General features: G+C 52.4%; 2 protein-coding genes across 3 annotated transcripts; both read left to right on the top strand.

The window, feature by feature from the left end:
* Positions 1-8911: 8911 nt before the first annotated feature.
* On the top strand, positions 8912-11710 carry FOXC2 (forkhead box C2). Its single transcript, XM_084755668.1, has one exon. It carries the CDS (start codon positions 9418-9420, stop codon positions 10900-10902), a length of 1485 nt encoding a protein of 494 aa, XP_084611794.1. The 5' UTR covers positions 8912-9417; the 3' UTR covers positions 10903-11710.
* Positions 11711-14539: 2829 nt separating this feature from the next.
* Positions 14540-23020, top strand: FOXL1 (forkhead box L1). Of its 2 annotated transcripts, none has more exons than XM_084755493.1 (2): positions 14540-14630; positions 20154-23020. In XM_084755493.1, exon 2 carries the CDS (start codon positions 20294-20296, stop codon positions 21296-21298), a length of 1005 nt encoding a protein of 334 aa, XP_084611619.1. In that variant the 5' UTR covers positions 14540-14630; positions 20154-20293; the 3' UTR covers positions 21299-23020. The 2 variants fall into 2 exon arrangements, with proteins under 2 accessions (XP_084611619.1, XP_084611620.1); XM_084755494.1 differs by lacking the exon at positions 14540-14630 and adding an exon at positions 17958-17990.
* The last annotated feature ends 318 nt before the right edge of the window (positions 23021-23338 follow it).

The following is a 23338-nucleotide window of genomic DNA, read 5'->3' as shown; positions in this document are numbered from 1 at the left end:
ACGAGTTAGGGGCCTCGAGGCCACCGCTGGAGCCGCCTTAGAACGCAAATGCCACGGTCTTTCCAGGGACACACACGCACCCAACAAGTATGCATTTGTATTATATGGAACATATATAACATATAGGGCCAACAAGATGGCTCAGGGGCTAAAGGTGCTTCCGGGCCAGCCTGACAACTTGATTTAGAGCCTCAGGACCCGCAGAGTGGAAGGACAAAAATGACTTCGTAAAGTTGTCTTCTGACCTCCACAAGCTGTGCTGTGTCATGAATGCATACACATACACACACAAATACAAAAGACATACGTATAACATAAATGTATATGCAACCATGTGTGAACTATCTTATATGTACATTTGTAGAAACATCGCTTGAAATTCAAGGTTAACAAGGAAACCTGTATATAGGAGTGGATCTGAGACTGGGGACACCAGCTAGGATTTCCAGCTTCATGTGTCCCAGGTCAAAGAATTGTACTGGGGACACATGGTTAGAAATAAAGACTAGGCGGGTGGTGGTGACACTTGCCTTTAATCCCAGCACTCAGGAGGCAGAGGTAGGCAGATCGCTGTCAGTTCAAGGCCAGCCTGTCCAGGATAGCCAAGATAGAGAAACCCTGTCTCGAAAAACCAAAATAAATAAATAGAAGAAGAGGAGGAGGAGGAAGAAGAGGAAGAAGAAGAAGAAAGACAGACAGACAATTTACTAAAGAAAGGAAAGGCACTCTTGAAATAAGGGTGATGAGCTGGGGACACCAGCACCTCGAATGTGGTTGTTGTTTTTTAAATTTTACGTCCACAGAAAAGCCACAGAGTTTCCATATGCCCCTTCTCATATGGAAACAGAGCTTTCCCCACTGTCAACACCTCATTGTCACATGATCAAGCCGCATAGTCAACTTACTGTCACCCTGGTACACAGCACTCCTGGTGGGGTGAAACAGTTTCCTGTAAGAGATGGAAGCCGGGGGAAGGGGACAGTATCTCAGGAATGGGAAATGGCAGCAAAAGAGAATGGAAGAGCGCAAACTTGAGTTTGGATCCAGCAGAGGTGTGCTCTGGCTGAGAGCTGAGGGTGTGTGTGGCCCAGGGAAGGTATACAGTGGGGGTTCAGGCAGGGGGAGGGGTTGCAGGAAAGTAGAACGTCAGGCAGGAAGGAAGAGGAGAGGCAGAGTTGGGAGACGGGTAGATGAAGGGTATCACCACTCCAATGTCTAATAATCTTTGTGATGCTTCAGGATTCCTGGGCTTACCGAAGTGTACAGTCTCCCATGGCAGGCTGGGCAGAACAGGGGGACGGAGTGCCCAGAGGGACAGTCCAGTATCTCGGTTAAAATTCTCGAAGACTTGGTGCTTTGTCCTTCTCCTTTTCCTTCCCTCCTCTTCCTCCTCCTTCGCTTCCTCCTTCACCTCTTCTTCTTCTTCTTCATCATCTACCCCCCCCCCCTTTCTGAGACAGGATTTCTCTGTGTAGCCCTGGCTGTCCTGGACTCACTTTGTAGACCAGGCTGGCCTCGAACTCACAGCGATCCATCTGCCTCTCCCTCCTGAGTGCTGGGATTAAATGCATGGTGTGCCATCACACTCCTCCTCTCCTTCTTTTATTGAGACAGGCTTTCTCTACACAGTCCTGGCTGCTCTGGAACTCACTTTGTAGACCAGGCTGGTCTTGAACTCAGAGATCTATCTGATTGTGTCTCAGGAGCCACCACGACTGAGTGGCACTTGCTTTTCTGCCCTCCCCCCAATCCTGGTCTTCCCTTTTCTTCTCCTCTTCCATTTTCCTCCTTCTCTTCCAGATCCTTTAGGTGTTTTGAGACAGGGTCTCTCTCTGTCCAAGCCTCGAACTTAAATTCCTCCCGCCTCAGCCTTCCAAGCTCCCAAGTGCGAGGATTACAGGCCAGGCTCACCACACCTCAGCTTGCATTTTCTTTTCTCTTTCTTTAAAAAGATTATTTATTTAGTATGTATACAGTGCTCTGTCTGCATGTAATACCCACACGCTAGAAGAGGGCACTAGATCACACTACAGATGGCTGTGAGTCACCATGTGGTTGCTGGGAATTGAATTCTGGACCTCTGGAAGAGCAGTCAGTGCTCTTAACCTCTGGGCCATCTCTCCAGCCCTTTCTTTGCTCTCTCTTGAGAGTCTGTTGGAGTGGTGCTCCCCCCATGTGAGGAGGCTGCTCTCATCCTCCAAAGCTATCCACTTTGTTTTCTGATATGCCTTCCCCCCCAGAATCTGCCTGTATCCACCTCCCCAGTGCTGGATTTCCACATGCAGATGTTTTTATTTTTTAATATGGGTGCCGCTTACAAGGCAAATGCTTGACCGGCTGAGCCCTTTCTTACTCCAAATGCCTTCTCACTGGATGTGCATGTGGAACGAAGGAGGGGATGGTGGTGTCCTGTTCAGTGTCCTCTGCTTTCTAGAACTGTCATTCCTTTGGGGACATGTCAGGCTGTCCTCTGAGAAAGGATTGGGACCTGGGCTGTTGGCCAGTCCCCCTCTGTGTGCACACTGAGCTACCTGGCCCTCTCCTTTCCATGCTACTTGTCTCCTGTAGCCCTCTTAGATGAAGCACATCTCCCTGGAAGTGAAGAGAACACCGCTCCAGCGGACTTTAACAGTCATCTATTTATTTATTGTAGACTATGAGGCAGGACCTCAGCACACAGGACCTACCTACATGGTGGGAGGACAGAACTGACTCCTGAAAGATGCCCTTTGACCTCAACACAGTCAAGTTAGCACATGCTCCCCCACCCCCAAATAAATAAATGCAAACATTTTTTTATTTAAAAAAGGAAGAGGGCCAGGCAGTGGTGGTGCAGGCCTTTAATCCCAGTATTCAGGAGGCAGAAGCAGGCAGATCTCTGTGAGTTCAAGGCTAGCCTGGTCTACAAAGTTAGTTCAGGACAGCCAAGGGTACACAGAGAAACCCTGTCTCAGAAAACAACAACAACAACAAAACACAAACAAAACAAACAAACAAAAATAAAAAAGGAAGAGATCCTAACAGCCCGGTGGGGGGTTGGGGGGGGGAGAGAGGCACCTGCTGAGTGTGGCCTGGCAACAGGTGCGAGCATTATTCTACCCGACTGACTGTGGCAGAGAAATGGAACAAGGTAAGGAGTGTTAAGTAGCCAGATGGTCCTCAATGGAGGCTTCAGAGGAGGCGGCTAGGGAGCAGGTACCTGAACTTGACGAACAGCCAAAGGTTCCACAGGTACAACAGAGACATGTCAGGCTGAAGAGAAGACTGGCTGAAGCGGAGGAAAGGCGACCTGGCTTTGTCACTCCTAAAGGTTAAGAATATCCCGTGGTACAGAGGGTAGCTTGATCCCCAGGGGTCCACTCTGCCCCTGCTCTACCCAGTCCGCGAGCATCTTCTCGTCCCTGTGAGGTCCCAGTGTCAGTGTTAGAGACCACTTTGAGTCACTGGTCCAAACTGGGGGGATCTGAGTCTGGCTTAGCCTCAGCTCTGGGAATAGATGGAGAATAGATGGAGACCTTCAATCTAGGGACTACAAATCCCAGAACCAAACAGCCACCTCCACACCCTTCCCGCTCTCAGCACCGTTTCCTCTCCCCAACCCTGGGACAGAAGGCCAAGTTCCTTTCTGAAGTTCCAGTCAGGGTCCGCAGCAGCAGGCTCCCACAGGAACCCATTAAGTCTGCAGGGCGAGTCACGGGAATTCACAGCCTCACAGCCATTCCTGGCTGGAGTTTTAGAAAACCCCAGAACAGTGGGAGAGGTTCTTGAACATTCGCCACTCTCTACCGACCCTGGAAAGAGCTTCGCTTTCTGTCTTTTTTCCCCCCCTCCTCCTATTTTCAGAATTATAATGATGTTTTGATTTTTAAAATTTCCTATCTTACAGAGAATTCGCAAGACTGCTACAGTGGAGAGGCCATAAGTATGGAAACCACCATTTTGTTGCATTTATGGGGGAACTTTCCTTTCTATTTTGGTCACCTGTGTTGGTTAGTGTCGAATGTCCGTTTGACAGACTCTAGGCCCACTTGGAAGAGGGAGCTCTGAGGGTGTCCGTGGGGCATCTTGGTGGCATTAATGGAAGTGGGGGGGGGGTCCAACACTGTGGGCGGCACTGTTCCCTGACTGGAGGCCTGGACTGTGTGAAACAGCACCCACCCTGTCACCCCTCCCCTCGGTCCCTTCTTCACTGTGGCTGCAATGTGAAGTTCCCGCCCTGTGATAAGCCCCGCCCCCTCCCCCCCCCAGTGTGGCTGCAGCCCCAGTAAGTTAGGGAACTGTGAGCTGAAATTGACTTTGGGTGAGTATTTTATCATAGGCTGGAAAACAGGCTAAGATGCCATCACTAGTTGATGGCATCTCTTTCCTTCCTTTCCTCCCTTTGCTCCTCCCTCCCTTTTTTTTCTTTTCTTTTTCTTTCTCTTTTTTTTTTTTGGACAGGGTTTCTCTGTGTAGCCTTGGCTGTCCTAGGCTCACTTTGTAGACCAGGCTGGCCTCGAACTTACAGCGATCCACCTGCCTCTGCCTCCTGAGTACTGGGATGTGCCACCACGCCCAGCCTCCTCCCTCCCTCCCTCCCTCCCTCCCTCCCTCCCTTCCTTTGCAGTACTAGGATGGAAACCAGGGCCTTGTGTGTCAGGCAGTCGCTCTGCTCCACGGCACATCCCTTTCAAACATTTTACAAGTTGCAAAGACTATGACATCAGCCCTAAATATTTTGACATGTGCTTGCTACGGGGCAGGACGTGTTCTTACCTGAGCGACATCCTATCTCACTTAGGAATCTTTACCTGGGGAAGTGAGGGTCCGATGCACACTCTGGATTCCTGTTCCCTCAGACCTACCCCTTGTTCATATTAAACTTCTGGCTGCCTGACATCAACTGCTACACATAGCCCTTGGATTTCTCTTCTTTTCTTTCTTTTCTTTTTTCTTTCTTTTTTTTTTTTTTTTTTTTTTTTGCTTTTGTTTTGTTTTGTTTTGTTTTTTGAGACAATGTTTCTCTGTGTAGCCTTGGCTGTCCTGGACTCACAAGGCTAGCCTTGAACTCACAGCGATCCTCCTGCCTCTGCCTCCTGAGTGCTGAGATTAAAGGTGTGAACCACCATGCCAGGCTGGATTTCTTTAATGTCTTTTGAACCTCCCACCCTCACCCTTTCCTTCACTGTCGCAACTTCTGGAAAAGTCATTCTTAGTAAAAAATGAGTTTGAATCCATCAAGGGCTGAGACTTTTGTCCTGAGAAAGGTAATTTCCAGAAGCTGACTCACAATGGCTATTTAAAAGGTAGCTTTGAGGCTGGGCGGTAGTGGCACACGCCTTTAATCCCAGCACTTGGGAGGCAGAGGCAGGCGGATCTCTGAGTTTGAGGCCAGCTTGGTCTACAGAGTGAGTTCCCTTGGAGACAGCCAGGGATACATAGAGAAATCCTTTCTCAATAGATAAGATGGATGGATGGATGGATAGATAAATGGATAGACAGACAGACAGACAGCAGCTCTGTTGTGGTGGGGTGTACACCTTTTATTCCAGCACTCAGAAAACAAAAGCAGGTGGATCTCTGAGTTCCAGGCCAGGCTGGTCTACACAGTGAGATCCTGTTTCTTAGGGAGGGACTGTTTCTCTGCTCATATCCGACCCACAGGTCAGTCCAAGGGGTGCTGAACAGGGAGCTGAGAGCAAAATCTGCTTCTAGCTTGTCTGCATTGGTCCACACTGGACCTGGAAGGAGGCAGAAGTCTCCAGACCTACCTGGCTTTTCACCACACATCCCATCAGTCAGCTTCTCACTCAACTTCCTAGCTCCCCGCCCCCACCTCTGCAAGGGAGCAAGCAATTTGTTCAACAGCCCTGTGGGGTGAATCCAGCCCTCTAGCCAGCCAGGATATGCAGAACCTCCTTGTTTCCATGGAAACTTCCAGATGTCTCAAGGATGTTTCTGTCTCTCAACCTTGACATAGCAAAGCTTTGATGAAGGAGGACACTCACACCCCCACAGAGTGAGGGCTCCTTCCTGGACCCTAGATTAGGCACAAACTACATCCAAACACCCGTTTTCGTGGAAGAAAAAGTGGCCAAATTAGGGAATAGACCTTGGGGGCTAACTTTAGGAATGTTATCTAACAGTTGAACTGGCTGGAGTCTCTTCATTCGGAAATTGGCTATTGGTAAGCCAAGAGTCAGGCTTACCATCTTTCTGAGCTTTGCAGGCTTTAGTGCAAAGCATCGTCGTGTCCACAAGGTGTCAGCACCTTCATTAGAACCAGACCAAACCTGTCCGGCTTTCCTTGCTCCTTTACTATTAAAAAAATTTTCCGTTGTAGTTCCCCATTTGGCCTCAAGGTGGCAGCATCACCCACTAAGTGTTTGCCGAGCGTCTCCAGGTGATGAAGCCTTGGCGCCTGCAGAGGAAGACCGGCCCGCGGGAAGCGGGGGAGGCACCTCTCTGCCCTTTTCATCGCTTATTATTTGACTAACACAGAGGGCCCTCTGGGGTCTGATTTGCTTTCGAGTCGTTGACAACAAGACAAGGAAGAGAAGGAACAGGCAACCAGAAAGAATGTAGCAACTCTTAGAGAGCTGAGGCCTCTGCAGGCTGCAGGCCGGGATGTGGTTCCTGCCAAGCCCAGGTGTGTGCAAAGTGTTGTTTTAGAAACCGGAACAAACATCTCTGTCGGCGCTTTACCGGAAACCCAGGTCCAGAGCGAAGGAGCATCCCTCTCATCTTTTTGAGCCTAAGAGGTGGATCAATGCATCTGAGAATTAAACCGAAGTTCTTTTACGAAGACACCGGTTTAAACCTGGGCACCCCCTGGCAGAAAGTGGCCTTGGGGAATTTATATTTCATAGTCATTTGGTTTCTGCCCTGTGCTTTGATAAAACTACGTAACATGGACGGACGGACGGGGACACACACACACACACACACACACACACTCCTCATAAAATCGGAATAAATAGTGTCCCTTCAGGAAAGCTTATGGACTTGAGGCGGGGGCGGCGGGGGAAGAATTCTTGATCAGTGAGTGGAATTTCCAGCAAAATCGTGAGAAAAACTGAATACTGCCTGTCACGACCCTCATGAGAAAAAGATACTTTCTATCATAGTAATTTTTAAAAACAAAGAAAAGGCATGAACGCAAACACACTAGGGGCATTGGAACAACACGGTCTTAGCGGGACCCTGAGAGTAGGGGAGAAGACTTAAACCCTACACCCTGACCTGCACCCGAAGTATGCACCCAGGAAGCCTTATTTTACTGCTTATAGGGGGGAAAGGGAAATATGTCTAAGAAGAATGCAGAAAATAATCTAAAAGATGTGTTTCCCGAGATCCTTCAGGTCAGGGGCCCTGTGCCGCCCTTTCCTTTAAATTCTGGTTATTGAGTCAAAGAAAATATACACAAATACTTATTTTGTTGTTTCGATGATAATTCATGTGATGCGACTAATGTCGCCTGCTCAAGCGCCAAAACTGGAAAAGAGAGCTCTGATCTCTAACACTTTTTTTTGCTGAAAATCTAATTGGGGGTGTGGGGGAGCTGAAACAAAAGTCTCATCCGTAGCTTTCTTCCCCACCTAACCGGACCAACAACTCCCAAAAGGTTCTGTGAGCTTGGAGCCTTTCCGAAGGGACGTCCCAGTGCTTCTGGGGAAGCGGGCGAGCAAGGATCCGATGACGACTCGAAGTGTTGAAGGAATAAATAAGCAGTCCACAAATAAACAAACTGTCCCCGGGATTCCTAGAGGGAAGCTTGAAGGCCTGGGACCTCGGAGTCGCTGCGCGTCAAGGCTGGCAACGAAAAAATCCTTCAGTTACCAGGCCCTCTAAGGAGACCGTGGTTCTCAGCTCACTTTATCAAAACTCAACAAAGCAAACAAAGACAGAAATATAGGTAGTCAATTTACAGGATCCCAAAGATGCTGGCCGCGGAGTGGGATCCGCGCTGAGCTCGGCGCGGGCAGGGGAAACGGGGTCGGAGGCCACACAGTGCTGGGTTCCCTTCTGTCTCCGGCGGCCGCGGCCAAAGCGCGGAGTAACAGGCCTAGGGCTCCCCACGCCGGGCGAGGACCCCCGGCCCAGCCTGCTCCCGGTGGCTGCCTGCCTTCTCCTGACCTTCAGGCAGCGGGAGAGTGGGCCTGTCAAAACTATTTCATAGCTGGGGAGATGGGAGACCAGCCGGCCGGAGGCTAGCCCTTGTCTACGCCGGAGAAGAGACCGGGAAAGCAAGCGGTGGGTTTGCGCACTTCCCTGAGCCCCACGAAATGGGCTGGAGGACGCTAGTTGGTCACCTAAGCCGCAGGGAAGACTGGCAATCAATTGCTCACAGGTGTTACCTTTCCCCACCAAGCCTTGCTTCCCAGGCCAACCGCCCAACTAGGGGCGAGAGGAACCGAGTTCTACAACCCGGCCTCCTTTGTGGGTTCTTAACTCGCCGACCTCGAAGTGTCCTGTGGATTATTCACCACCGCGTTCAAGAGGCTCTCAGTCCGTTTGCTCTGAAACCATTACAACTAGGCCCCGATCACTAACAAATCTAATTATTCGCCTCTTCACTCATCAATAAGACAAATCTTAAGGATCTTGGCTACTTACAAGGTTTTGGTCTGGGCAGATCTTAGCCCAACTTCATCAATTATATTTTATATTTAAAACTAAACCTCTTTATTTTTTAAAGGAACGGGTTTTTATTTTTTGCTCTGGACACGTGGCCTCGTTAAACAAAATGTGATAATAAAATAAAATTTAATAAGATGTAACTTATTTTTAAAAGTCCTCAAGTTAACTTGAGCTGTGGGGTGGGGGGTGCAATCTGGCTAAGAGCAGCTGGGTCTTAGAGCCGACGGATTGCGGCGCTCCTCGCTCTGATTGGTGCCATCCTTCTCACAGCTGCCAGATGATTGGTGCAAACTTCCTGGAGGGGGCGCGGCCTGAAGAAAGTAAAAACTCGCTTTGAGCTAGAAGACTTTTGAAATTTTTCCCAATCTCTAAAAGGGACTTTGCTTCTTTTTCCGGGCTCGGCCGAGCAGCCTCTCCGGACCCCAGCTCGCTGACGCTGTGGACTGCCGTTCTGCTGGCGGAGCTCTGAGAGCCGCTGTCTCCTTTCCTAGCACGCAAAAAGGCTAGTCTCGCTCCACGGTCACGCTTGGCGTCTCTGCCGACAGCTCAGGGCTGCCACCCGCCGGGCCAAGAGCCGCCCGGGGTGCGCCCTCCAGGATGCTGACCCGCCCGGTCGGCTGAACTCGAGCGCTCCCGGTCGGCCCGAGCGCCGGCGCCTTCCGCGCGTGGCCCGCGAGGCTGCCCCGAACCGGGGCTGCCCGCGCCGCCCCGTCCCTTCCGGTTCTTCTGCTCCGGGCCTCGCTCGCCGCGGGCCGCAGTCCGTGCGCGCAGGCAGCGGCCGGGTGTCTGGGACGCAGTATGCAGGCGCGCTACTCGGTGTCGGACCCCAACGCCCTGGGAGTGGTGCCCTACTTGAGCGAGCAAAACTACTATCGGGCAGCGGGCAGCTACGGCGGCATGGCCAGCCCCATGGGCGTCTACTCTGGCCACCCGGAGCAGTACGGCGCCGGCATGGGCCGCTCCTACGCGCCCTACCACCACCAGCCCGCGGCGCCCAAGGACCTGGTGAAGCCGCCCTACAGCTACATCGCGCTCATCACCATGGCGATCCAGAACGCGCCTGAGAAGAAGATCACCCTGAATGGCATCTACCAGTTCATCATGGACCGTTTCCCCTTCTACCGTGAGAACAAACAGGGCTGGCAAAACAGCATCCGTCACAATCTGTCGCTCAACGAGTGCTTCGTGAAGGTGCCGCGCGACGACAAGAAGCCGGGCAAGGGAAGCTACTGGACGCTGGACCCGGACTCCTACAACATGTTCGAGAATGGCAGTTTCCTGCGGCGGCGCCGGCGCTTCAAGAAGAAGGACGTGCCCAAGGACAAGGAGGAGCGGGTCCACCTCAAGGAGCCGCCCCCGGCCGCAGCCAAGGGCACCCCGACGGGGACCCCGGTAGCTGACGGACCCAAGGAGGCTGAGAAAAAAGTAGTGGTCAAGAGCGAGGCGGCATCACCCGCGCTGCCGGTCATCACCAAAGTGGAGACGCTGAGCCCGGAAGGCGCACTGCAAGCCAGTCCCCGCAGCGCAGCCTCCACGCCGGCCGGCTCCCCGGACGGTTCGCTGCCAGAGCACCACGCTGCGGCGCCCAACGGGCTGCCAGGCTTCAGCGTGGAGACCATCATGACGCTGCGCACGTCGCCTCCGGGCGGCGATCTGAACCCAGCGGCTGCCCGCGCCGGCCTGGTGGTGCCGCCGCTGGCGCTGCCTTACGCCGCAGCGCCCCCAGCCGCTTACGCGCAGCCGTGCGCGCAGGGCCTGGAGACCGCGGGCTCCGCGGGCTACCAGTGTAGCATGCGGGCTATGAGCCTGTACACCGGGGCCGAGCGGCCGGCGCACGTGTGCGTTCCGCCCGCGCTGGACGAGGCTCTGTCGGACCACCCGAGTGGTCCTGGCTCCCCACTCGGCGCCCTCAACCTCGCGGCAGGTCAGGAGGGCGCACTAGGAGCCTCGGGCCACCACCACCAGCATCACGGCCACCTCCACCCACAGGCGCCGCCGCCCGCGCCGCAGCCCCCTCCCGCGCCGCAGCCTACTACCCAGGCCACCTCCTGGTATCTGAACCATGGCGGGGACCTGAGCCACCTCCCCGGCCACACGTTCGCGACCCAACAGCAAACTTTCCCCAATGTCCGGGAGATGTTCAACTCGCACAGGCTGGGACTGGACAACTCGACCCTCGGAGAGTCCCAGGTGAGCAATGCAAGCTGTCAGCTGCCCTACCGAGCTACGCCGTCCCTTTACCGCCATGCGACCCCCTACTCCTACGACTGCACCAAATACTGACGCGCCCAGTTCGCCTCTGCCCCAGGCCAGCACCGGCTTCGCCTCCCCATGGGACCCTCTTCGACAGAGCCGCAGAAAGCGACGGAACGCGCCCCCCTCTCAGACCCGGGAACGGAGATCTCAGTGCATCTCGCAGGTAACTTACCCGCAGCTGGGTTCCTGAGATTCCCGGCGAGTCCCTCTAACGGGGGACGCCGCCCAGCAAAACGAAATACCGATATTTTTTTAAAACAGTCCCCTTCCCGTACCCGGATGCTGCGCCTGCACCCCTTGGGGCTTCACAGATTAGCTTATGGACCAAACCCCACAGGAACCCCTAATGACTTCTGTGGAGACTCCCCACGGGCGCTTGAGGTCTCTCCGGATAAGGTGCCTTCTGTAAAACGAGTGCGGATTTGTAGCCAGGCTGTTTTGTGTTGCCCAGAGCCTTTAATATAATATTTAAAGTTGTGTCCACTGGATAAGGTTTCAGCTTGCCCAACCGTTTCTGCCAAATTGATTTCAAGAAACCTATGTTGGTTTTCTTCCCCACAGTACCATGATAAAATAGATTTTACCCCCAACTATAGGTCTTTTACAAAACAAGAAAATAATTTATTTTTGTTGTTGTTGTTGTTCTTGGATGACGAGGTCAAGTATCTGATACTTTTAATTTAGGAACCACGATGGCTTTGTACAGTAGATGCCATCTGGAGTATTCCTAAAAGACACAAAAAGACTTTAAAAATTCAACTTCATCTGTGTTTGTCTCATGTGGTCTCAATGTTGTATTTACCTTAAATAAACCCATGTTGTTTTTCTGCCCAAAGTTCGGACAGTGTCTTTGTGTTCTTGCATTTAAAAGGGAAAAAAAAAGTTGTAGTAAGCCCGCTTCTGTGCAGGTGGCCTGGGACCTTGAAGCATGAACATGATTTGTTGAAATATTCCATCCTGGAATTTTTCTCTCAAAGCAATCTGAGAAACTGTTCTCCCCCGTACCCTCCCTCAAAACACAGACAGGGTTGCCTGAAGGCATAGAGAGAACTACTTCTTTATGGAATGCTTTGCGGGATGCAGAAAACTATAGCCAATTGTCAAAACAAAATGGTGTCGCTCTATCTCAGTGTCCAGCTGTCCTCTGTTTAGTGGAGAAACAGAGCAAGGACAAACAGTTGCACAGCTAGTTAACCTCAGCCAAGTCGCAATCTGGGTGAGCCCTGTGCTCCCTCCATTTCCTTAAATGCGGACTTCTTGCCCCTGTTAGTGTTTGAATCCGGCCAGCAAAAACCAAAGGGGATTGATACCTGCTATTTAATGGCTGGCGTTGGGATCAAATTAGAAATGCATTTCAGTCTTGATTTATTTCTCAATTTGGGCTTTAAATATTTAGCCCTGTATTTCACTGTAGTGAAAAGAGAAGCTGCAGTGCCACTCAAAACCATGATATTTTGCCGGGGGTGGTGGCACACACCTTTAATCTCAGCACTTGGGAGGCAGAGGCAGGTGGATCGCTATGAGTTTGAGGCCAGCCTGGTCTACAAGGTGAGTCCAGGACAGCTGAGGCTACACAGAAAAACCCTGTCTTGAAAAAAAAAAACCCTTTATTTTAGCGCTGAAAGGGATCTGGTTTTCAGCACACTAAATAACAGGGAGAGATTTACCCCCTGATTTTGATATCTTTTTCTTAACAATAATATAAAAGAGAAGGGCAAACCTTAGTAAATGTATCTGGGGGGGAGGTTTCCTTTCTGCTGGCGGGAAGGTACATCTTCATTGCAGGCCTGTGTGTTGGACTTCAGGTGCTCAGCCTCCCCGATTCCCACCCCAGCTGGTAACCTGCCCTGTGCTCGCGAAAACTCTTTCTGCACAGAATCTGTTGGCAAGGGGGCACTTTGTAGGTCATCTGCTTGGCTCAGTGGTGGCCACAGTAACACGTGTATTGTGTTAATTGTTAAAGCTGCAAGTTTTATACCTATGCTATTCTGAAATAGAATTAGGGGAAGTTTGAATCCTGATAATTCTCCCCATATGTGTAACCTGCGGTGCCGGAAGGTGACCGAGGCTTCATTATCTTTCATACAGTGGGGAAACTGAGGGCTTGACTGGGGTGCAGCGGAGGGTGGGAGCAGGCCAGGTATACCTTGGTTCCTGAACCAGAGCAGACAGCATGGGAAGGGGTCAGGAGATCTTTAGTCCCTTCCAACACTGGTTTCATTTTGCACAGCTCTCTTCAAACCGCTTGCCCCAGGAGAAGCGAACTGCTTCCGTAGCCAGCTGGCTCTCTCCTTTCCCAGATGTTTTACGGGGCGCCTCCTTCTTAAGATCCAGAACTCCTGGTGCCTTGTGACTGACCGGGGTGGTGGTGGTGGTGGGGAGTTTGGTGGGTGGGAGCTACTTAAAAGAAAATCCTTCTAGAATAGGTGAGCTAGAGAACAACCCCCTCCACCGCCCCAGCCTGCCCTCTGCAAGTCTTGTCTTGGAACACAGGCCTGTGTTGCGGGCATTTTCAGGCCTCCTGGAGCCGCAGTATGGAAAATAAGGCCCTGAGAAATGTTGGTCTGGGGTGTTGCTTCCTCAGAACAGGCAAGGAGGAGGAGAATAGGTTCCTGAAGGTCAGCTTCCTACAGTTTGCACTGAGCTCACACGTTCACAGCCCTGCTTGGCCCAGTCTTAAGCACCTTAGACACAAGGGGCTTCAACCGCCACCGCCACAACAGTAACTAAGCCAGGAAGCGCCCCTAACCCACAATGTTGCCAGCAGCAAGGAGCAAGGTCGGGGCCACAGTACTGGGGGTCTTAACAGCAACTCTGAGAGTTGGATACTCCTTGCACTAAAACCTCTATGGGGACACAGGTAATTCTCCGGTTCACTGGTCTTCCTCATGCAATCCAGGACATTCCAGGACATTCCAGGAAAGAGGCGGGCGGGGTGGGGTGGGGGGGCAGACAAGGAGTTCTGAGATGGAATCACTCTCTGCCAGGGTGATCCTACAGACCACCGAAACTCAGCCTCTCAGGCTCTCTCGGTTGGGCAGATTGCAGAGGTAATGGCAAAAAAAAAAAAAAAAAAAAAAAAAAAAAAAAAAATGATAGCAAGGCCCGCACGCTGGCAGAAACCTCCATGTGGGTTTATCCCAAGTCCTAGCGCTGACCTTAACCAGGTGCACCGATCAACCCAGCCAGTTTCGAAGGATCCAGGTCTGCCGACAGCCTCCATGCCTCACACACCTCACACTCCCAACTGGAGGGAGCATCGAAGCTGAAGGGAAACCACCACACCTGAACAGTTTCCAGGAAGTCCCTGCCCACCCTAACCAGCTTGGGTCTGCAGCCCCAATCCTCACTGTGTGGTGCAGGTGGCCTGTCACAGCAAATGAAAATTTCATTTCGGTCCAGGATGTGTCTGACTGGGAACTTGACTCTTAACGTTTCAAGGTATGGACCACAGCCTCCTGAGCATATGCAAGGATCACAAGCCTGACCAGTTCCGCCACTCTTAACCTCTCTCTTACTGAACTAAGTGAAGATCAAAAGTTTAGGAAGAGACGACAATGAAGGGGTTCGAAGGTTCCACTCTACTGCCTGGATCTGGAAAAGGCGGGTGAACTAAAGCTTCACGCTGTACATATGCTTCACGAGACAGAACGGAGTTTCCATGGTGTGTGTTGACTGGTGTCTTCATCCTTGCTCCCACTCCTAAATCCAAAGGTGGGGGCAGGAGTCTCCCACCTTGTTGTAAAACCGAACAGGTAAGTGTGAATAACGATGAGGAGAAGACGCCTCAACACTTCACTGGAGGACCAGTATCCTGAGAAGGTTCTGGGATCTCCTAGCCTGCAAAAACTGCTGTGTCCCACAGGGCAGCCTGCCACTATATACAGCTGTGATCTGAAGATGGGTCGGTGGGTGGCTCAGCTAGGAATAGAGACAACCAAAGTCCAATTTCCGATTCAGGTCGGGTGACAGGCTGGGTCAGAGCCACAGAGTACCATCCAGCTCTGAATATTTGGAATGCTTTCCCAAACTTTTGAGGAGCATTCCCTGCCTTCCATGGCCAAGGCGTTGAAAATGTTTTCTTTTTTGACACAGGCATGCAAGGAAGTGGGTAGCGTGCTTCCAGGGTATTTAGGAGGCTGGCAGCCACAAGCCCTCACTGGGGACGGTGTCTGGGAGGATGCCATGTGCTTTTTGACTTGTGTCAACCTTCTTACTTTTCAACATCCTTGCTCTGTGGGGATGACAGCAGAAAGACTTGCCGTGCGTGTGTGCTGCCTCTTTGGGTACTGTTGTATAAGCATTAAAGTGTAGGAATCCCTTGCAGAGGCTGTGAGAGTGTGTAGCTCTGGGGTGCAGGGAGGGGAAGTGATGGAGGTGCGGGCACCTAGCTGACAGACAGATCCCTGTAGTGGGATGCTGCGACCTGCCCTGTTCTGTCATGGAGTGTTTTAGGACCTCACTCTCTGGCCACTGCAGTGGCTGGTGGTAGTGGGGGGAGGCAAGAGGGGGGGGTCAAGAATCCTGCATGGCAATCGGAGACCTTTCCAACCCCAACTCTGCGATTCCCCTGGCACTCTGCCTCTCAGGGAGTCTGTCTATAGTTGAAATCTTGTCTATAGTTGAAGTCCCAGCACCATTTCAGACCCCATAAACAGTCTTAACTTCATCCCATTGCCTTAAGCTTTGGGGCCAGCTTCTTAAGGTGGTATCTCTCAGGATTCTGAAATAAGTTTTTTTTTAATTATTTAATTAATTTATTCAGATTACATCCTCAATTGTTTTCCCAAACTAAGTTTTAATGGGAGTGGTGCAGTTTCGCTTCTAAGAGCACTCGGTTAGCTCTCTCAGAAGGGACTCTGTCATCTGTCTTGCCTATCTGGATGACTTTGGGTGGGGTAGTGGATGTGCCCTGGGGCCTCCTTGGGAACCTTCCCACTCTTTCTGGGAACAAGGTGCTCTATAAATAAGTATGTCATTTGGAAAACCCTGCTCCGCTCTCTGGGCCCCACTCAGCATCAGATGACCAGACCCAGCTGCCCTACCCCTATCTACACACCCCAGGGGAAGCAGGGCAGACTCAGATCTGCTCTTTTCAAAAGAGGAGGGAAGAGCGCTCTCGGGAAAGCCTTCTGAGTTTGTGAGGATTTAGGGCTGCACACTTCCCCAATTCCTTCTCTTCTCTCTCTCCTGAGGACACCTGAGCATTCAGCCGCCCCCTGTATCCAGGCTTCTGATTCCGGTCCTGCCAGTTGCCCAAGTGGCAGTGGCCTGGCCCTGTGCTCTGTGACTTAGCCGCGCTCTGCAGAATGGGCGGACCCTTCAGACTTGTCTTTCATAGCTGCTGGGTGGGGGTTGGGAGGGAAATCATTTCCACAGGGGTCCTGAGTGCCACATAGAGGGTGGGTGGCTGTTGTAGTATGATTCTGTCCCTGTCTTCAGGACAGGTCCGCCATGAGAGAACTGAGACAAGCTAATTAACTGGGGCCTCAGTTTCTTGGTCTGAGAAATGAAAATAAATGTTTCTCCTGTGTGTGTGTGTGTGTGTGTGTGTGTGTGTGTGTGTGTGTGTTGTGTGTGTGTTACTGGGAAGTGAATCTAGGACTTCTCACATGCTGAGCAAGTGTCACATCGCTGTCACCACAACCCCTTTACTTAAAACCATTTTGTTATTATTAGCTTGTCCCTGGAGCTGGAGTTAGAGGTGGTTATGACCCACCCCATGTCAGTCCTGAGAACCAAACTCCTTCAGAACAATAAGTGCTCTTAACCGGGAACCCATCTCTCCAGCACCTCCTTTTTGAGACAGGATTTCATGTAGCTTAGGTTGACCTCAAAGTCTCTATTTAGTTGAGAATGACCTTCAACTTCTGAACTTCTTGCTTCGGCCTCTTAGGTGCTGGGTCTCCTGGGCACCATGCCTGCATAATGTGGGCTTCCTGAAAGCTAGGCAAGCCATCTACCTACTGAATGATACCCCCATCCCTAATTTACCTTTTTCCCCCCTTTTTTGTATTTTGAGACAGGGTCTCACCAACTTCCTATGAACTCACTGTGTAGCCCAGACAGACCTTGAACTTGGAATTGCTCTGCCTCAGCCTCATGAGTAGCTGTGACAAGGTGCCCAAGGGTAGGTGTGGTGGCACAGGACTTTAATCCCAGCACTCAGGAGGCAGGCTGGTGGGTCGCTGTGAGTTCGAGGACAGCCTGGTCTACAGAGTCCAGGATAGCCAAGGCTACACAGAGAAACCCTGTGTTGAAAAACCAAAAAAGTATCCGAGGCTGTGTGTGTGTGTGTGTGTGTGTGTGTGTGTATGAGAAATGATTTAATATCAACACTCCACAGGGCACACACAGTGGTGCTCAATTCGCTTCAGTAACGATGCTTTGTCCCCTGGTGCTGGGGTTAAAGGTATGCATCACATCCCCGCGTCCATAACAGTTTTGTCATTACGGAGACAAGTCCAAGTCTGCACCCCAAACATAGTACACTAGGTGAGCTCAGAGTCTTAGTGCTACTTAGACTGTCAATTGAATAGAAAAAGAACTGCATTTCCTCAGAGAATAACACAGATGGCCTTGGGTGTGCCTGGGGCCAATGGGAAAAAGATCCCGGTGTTCATTCCTCCCGGGGCTGGGTTTTTGAGGGGCTTGTCTCCTCATAACCTCCAGGAGCAGCGCGCATCCGCTTTGTCCCAGCAACGGGAATGTTGCTGTCAGCCTTCATCCCACGCAGAAACCACTGCCAGTTCTGCTCCCAGGCCTCTGGAGGAGCTTGGTTTCTCCTGGGAAAGAGATGTCTGTCTCCCAACTGATTGCCCACTACAACAGTGTGTGTGTGTGTGTGTGTGTTCGGGATTTAAGGAACCTGGTTGGAACCCCTTCTCTCTTCCGTAGGACACCCACACCTTCCTGGCTCCCCCACCCAGCCAGGTTGACATTCAGAGGACTGAGCTTCCGCACGAGGGCGCATCCGCTCCTAGACTCAAGTCCCCGGAAAGGCCCGACGGCGCCCTTGCGCGAGGATCCCCCCTACAGCCGACCTTCCGAGGCTAAGGCTGCTGAGAGTATCACCTGGTGGCTTAAGCTGCAGACCGCGCCCGGAGCTGGACCCGGTACGCCGGCTCCAGCCTCCAGCACACACTGCCAACCGCCAGCCCCGAGCCTCTAAACTGCTGGCGCAATTTCGCGGGAGGTTTCTAAACTCCCCCCAACTTTACTATCCGTGCCCCTCCCACCTGCCGGGCGTGTCTCCGCCGGCGACCAGCCCACGCCTAAAGTGGGCGGTGTTTATTATTGTCGAGAGTCAGCTCAGATTTGCCTAAGGGGTTGGAAGAGGTACAGGGACGGCGGCGCAGCGGGGCGCGCCTTCCAGGAGGGTCGAGGGTGAAGGCTGGACTTGGGACTTGGGTCTTGGAGAGCTCTGGGATTGGCGGGAGGGGGGCAGGGGGAGGGAGGGTGCGGAGGTAGGGAGAGAATTACACAGGGACACTGACACTGGCTTATCTCTGGGGAGTTCAGAAGCGAGGGGAGCGGGTTGCAAAGGTCCGAGGTTGCTCATACTCACCTTTTATCACAGAATTAGGGTAATCTGGTGAAAGCCTGGCCACCAACCTTCCTACAGAATGTATAAGCTGCTACACTCGGGCTAGAAATGCTGAAGTCATAGAGGAAGAGGTGGTGTCTGACAGGGATAGCTGGGACACTCCTGCAGGTCCATCTATCACTGAATCGGGTTTTGTTTTGTTTTGCTTTTTTTTTTTTGTTTTCAACCAAAAGTGAAACTTCCATTTTCTTAATTCCTCACTCGCTTCTCTGCGGTGGCGGTATGTTGGGATGGGAGGACATCATAAACGCAAAGGCTATATAATCCGGGTCATCACTACACTTCTCCACCATTCAGAGGCCATCAGAGACCGGCAGCTGGTCCAAGCCTGGTACCCTTGTTGGCGCTCCTTCTAGAAGGGGCAGAAGTCTTTTCTCTACACACTTGCACCCCCAAACACTTCCTCTTCTCTGGCAAGACACTCAGCGAACAACTGTCAACCCAGACCCCCACACTTCCTTTCAACAAACAGTCGCAGGCAGGCAGACATCGTGGAGAGAGACTGGTCACGAAAGGCTAACCTGCGTCCCTACCCTACTGGAGGGGAGCCACTTGGAGAGATGCCCTCTTTGGAATAAGCATCATTCAGGAGTTTGGATTCAAAGCTTGACGTGGCAAAATGTAAAATGAGCCGGGGTAGGGGATGCTTACGCCCCTGGATGGGTGGGCGGGTGGGGGGGGGGACGAGCACGCAGGCTTCACAAATGCCTAATGTAATCACCAGCCAGCTGTGCACACTTGTAAAGCTGTTGTAACCCCCCTCCTTGTTATAAACAGGAAAGCACAGAGTATGGAGCTAAAGACCGACGTTCAGGAACACCAGCTCCCTGCCAGCTGCCACTCCCCCCCCCCCTTTTAATGGTGTGCCTTGCTAGCAACCTTAGCCAGACCAGAAAGACCTTGTTTCCTTCCCCAGCCCACTTTCCAAGGGGAGTTGTTTTGCCATCTTCACTGGAGCCAGGGACCCTGTCCATCTATAGTTTCCCAGAGCTTGTCTGTTACCCAAAAAGGCTGGCTCCTGGGGTCCTGACAGGTGAGACATCTGGGACAGTAGTCCCCTAGTGGGTGCTCATCTCCATGGGGGGGAGGGAGGGGCTGGCTAGTGTCTTCCCAGCTCCCCAAAATGCAGAGAAGGGTGCTATCTCTACACTGCCTGTTAAGCTTGGGGAAATAAAAGATCTCTGATGGGAGGCTCCCCGAGACCAGCTTAAAATGTACCCCCTTTGCTTCCCCACCCCCATCTCCATCTCTTCTTCCTGGCCTAGCAGACCCAGCTTAGGCAGAGGCAGAGCCACCCGTCCCTCCACATCCTGCCTTGCTGACTGTGTGCTTACAGCGTCAAGGGGTGGACGTGGTATTTCAAACATCAGATCAGTGCGTTTATATATTGGGTGCCCGGAAATTTTTCCAAATAAACACAGCTTGATTCAACTTGGGTGGGCGGACTTATCAACAGACTAATTCTATAAACAAATGAGGAATAGCCCCGAAACCGATTGGCTGGTATCAAAAAGACACGTGGAGGGAAGAGCTGGGAGATTTTCAGCAATGAAATTTTAATTAATGTGGGTGGGCTGAGAACACAAGGACTGTTTATCATAGACAATTTATTTTCCAGCGCTAAGTCAACACATAATAGCAAACTTACAACAATTATTTAACATTTTTAAAGCCATGAAGAAGGGACAGAGCGCGCAGCGGCTGGGGAGAGCGGCAGATCGCAGGGCGGACGCACGGAGGGCTCCCCAGGAGGGCTCTAGCGCGGGGCGAAGTCCTTAGGCCTCCCGACGGAGCGCAGCCGCTGCTGTCGCCATGAGCCACCTCTTCAGTCCCCCGCTGGCTGCTTTGGCAGCCTCGCCGCTACTGTACGTGTACAGCCCCGAGAGGCCCGGGCTGCCCCTGGCCTTCGCTCCTGCCGCTGCACTGGCCGGCCCGGGCCGCGCCGAGCCCCCGCAGAAGCCGCCCTACAGTTACATCGCGCTTATAGCCATGGCGATCCAGGATGCTCCCGAGCAGAGGGTCACACTGAACGGCATCTACCAGTTCATCATGGACCGTTTCCCCTTCTACCACGACAACCGCCAGGGCTGGCAGAACAGCATCCGTCACAACCTGTCGCTCAACGAGTGCTTTGTGAAGGTGCCGCGTGAGAAGGGGCGGCCGGGCAAAGGCAGCTACTGGACCCTGGACCCTCGCTGCTTGGACATGTTCGAGAACGGCAATTACCGGCGCAGGAAAAGGAAGCCCAAGCCCGCCACCGGCTCTCCGGAGGCCAAGCGCACCCAGGCCGAGCCGCCAGAGTCTGAGATGGGCTGCGCTACTGGATGCTCGGGCCTGGCCGCTGCTGTCCCGCCGCGTCCAGATCGCGCCCAGTCCCCGGCAGAAGGCGCCGCGCGACCCGCGATCCTTTCATGGCCTGGCCCTGAGCCCCGGGACCCCGACGTGGACCGCACAGTCCAGGGCGCAGTGGCTGTGGCAAGCGGCCAGCGTGAGAGCACCGTACAACGCCAGGGGTCCCCTCTGCGCCCCGCCCCCAGCGGTTCCCCCAAAGGTTCCAAGTCCAAGAGCTTCAGCATCGATAGCATCTTGGCGGCGAGGCCAAAGCCGGTCTCAAGGGCTGAGGTCCCGAGGCTCCACAAGCCGCTGTCGGGTGCGCTAGGCGCCTCGCTGCTGGCCTCCTCAGGCCTCCCGCCTCCGTTCAACGCCTCGCTGCTGTTCGACCCGCACGTCCAGGGCGGCTTTTCCCAGCTGGGAATCCCCTTCCTTTCCTATTTCCCTCTTCAGGTCCCAGAGGCCGCCGCGCTTCGCTTTCAATAAGGCGGAACAGCTGCTGCTTCTCCGCCCCGCGATCCCCCCCATCTCCATTGAGCCAAGGTTGCTTGCTTCTGGGCAAACGAGTCGCCCCAGACTCTCTCTGCCCTGGCGATTGTGGGTTTGGAGCAGCTTACATACCCACTCCTGCCAAACTCGGTGCACTGGGGGCTACGTTCATCTGCTTTCTCCGAAGATGACTTAACCAGCCACTGGTACCTTTGCAGATTTAAAAGACCGGTCCTGGGGAGGACATCACCGCACAGCCAGCGCTCACAATCTGCTATCAGTAGAAGCCCCCTCTTCCCATTGGTCTCGGCCTTGACAGCAGCCCACAGCAGATCCTCTCCTGCAGACTCCTAGGGCAGGACTTACAGACAGAGAACTTTTCTACCTGGAGGTTCAGCTTTTCTACCTGGACCACTAAAGGCTCAGGGGACTCCGTGTGGCCCAGGCCTTGGCTTTGACCTCTTTGGACGGTGGCAACTTGCATCTAGGATGCTGGGGATGGTCACGGGGTCTGGGAGAGATGTAGGCCTGATTAACATTTACAACTAAGGTCGAGAGAAGCAGGAAGAGCGGCAACGTTCCATATGAGTAGACAAACCTTCTTCTAGACAGTAAAAGAGTCATTTATTCTTGGCTTATAACCCAGACTCCTCTCACTTTGGCTTGTAGCTTCTTTTAAGGCACCCAGTGTGTGGCATGCACCCTGGCTTTAAGGTGGCACATCAGTGCATTCCACAACATACTCGGATGGCTTTCTTTTTAAGGGACCAAAAGATTTCAGGGGACACAAGAGGCTGTGTGTGGAAGGAATGAGCACCCCTCAAGGTCAGAATTTTTTTTTTGTAATTTCTGTAGCTTTTCAAGATCTAAGTTTTCTTTTTAATCCTCACATTTTCCAGATTCACATAGTGAAGGGCTCCATCCATGTCTTGAGAAAGGCTAGGGGAGCCAGCACACTCTGGTCTGAGTGTGGGACAGAAGTGCCTCTGCAGACAGCATGGCTTGTTAGGGACCCTCTTCAGACACAGCCAGTGGTACCCCAAGTCAGTGCTTCTTCTAGGCCCCTCCGGAGGGGTAAACCTGTAAGGGGTGACCAGTGAGTGGGGGCGGGGCACTGACAAAAATCTGATTAAGACACCTGAGTTGGTTACAGTTCAATCCAGCTTTGGGGAAACACTCAGGCCTTCATGGTGCCCCTGTTTACAACAGAAAGAACTGGTCTTTTATCTGGAGTAAGAAAGGTACAGAAACGAAGAGTTCTCGGGCATGGGCTCAGAGTGAAGTCCCACAACAACCAAGGTGTTCTCAGCGTCACATCTGTAACTTAAGTACTCAAGAGGCAGGGGCAGGGGGATTGCTGTGAGTTTAAGGCTAGCCTGTGCTATGGAGTTAGACCTGTCTCAAACCAGCCAATGAAAACCAAACAACCCACCAGGAGTTGGGCAAAAAATGCTTAAGAACTCTCAAGTTCCCCTGCTGGTCAGTGTTGGGAAGGCATCTCGGGCAAATGTGATACCAATCTGTTTTATAGCCCTTCAGCCCAATCCAGGTCCCACAGGGTCTGTGGGGAGATTGGGGAGATTGGGGAGACGGGGGATAGTGTGCGGCAGCTCTGTTTGAAGGGCTGTGCTGAGACGCTATGACTAGAACGCAGCAGGCAGGCTGCAGTCGGATGTTTCCCATGTGCTAGCCTCTGAATAAAGGTTGTTTTTTCATTAACCTCTCACTGGCTGGTTCAGTGGATTATGAGGGCATAAACAAACAGTGGGGTAGGGGAGAGTGAGATAGATCCGGAACTGGTCAGCATCTTTGGCAGCCTTGGCTTACAAGGGGGAAAGGACAAGCTGCAGGGGAGGGGACCAGAGACCCCGCTGAGCCCTGGAGGGGACTGAGTAGCAGAGAGAGTGGGCAATTCTGCTGTACTGGGTGTTTTTAGTTTTTTCTTTTCACTCTTGTGTTTGACACGCTGTCTTGTGTGTGTTTGTTGACTTGTGACAACCGACTTTTGGGGAAGCAACTGATTTAATAACTGCTGTT

The sequence above is a fragment of the Acomys minous genome (genome assembly GCF_964271855.1).
Source record: "Acomys minous genome assembly, chromosome: 14".
Taxonomy (NCBI): Eukaryota; Metazoa; Chordata; class Mammalia; order Rodentia; family Muridae; genus Acomys; species Acomys minous.
This window is presented reverse-complemented; position numbering and strand designations above follow the sequence as displayed.

Excerpts from the sequence above, each read along its gene's own strand:
- FOXC2 (XM_084755668.1), top strand. The coding sequence starts at position 9,418 with ATGCAGGCGCGCTACTCGGTGTCGGACCCCAACGCCCTGGGAGTGGTG.
- FOXL1 (XM_084755493.1), top strand. The coding sequence starts at position 20,294 with ATGAGCCACCTCTTCAGTCCCCCGCTGGCTGCTTTGGCAGCCTCGCCG.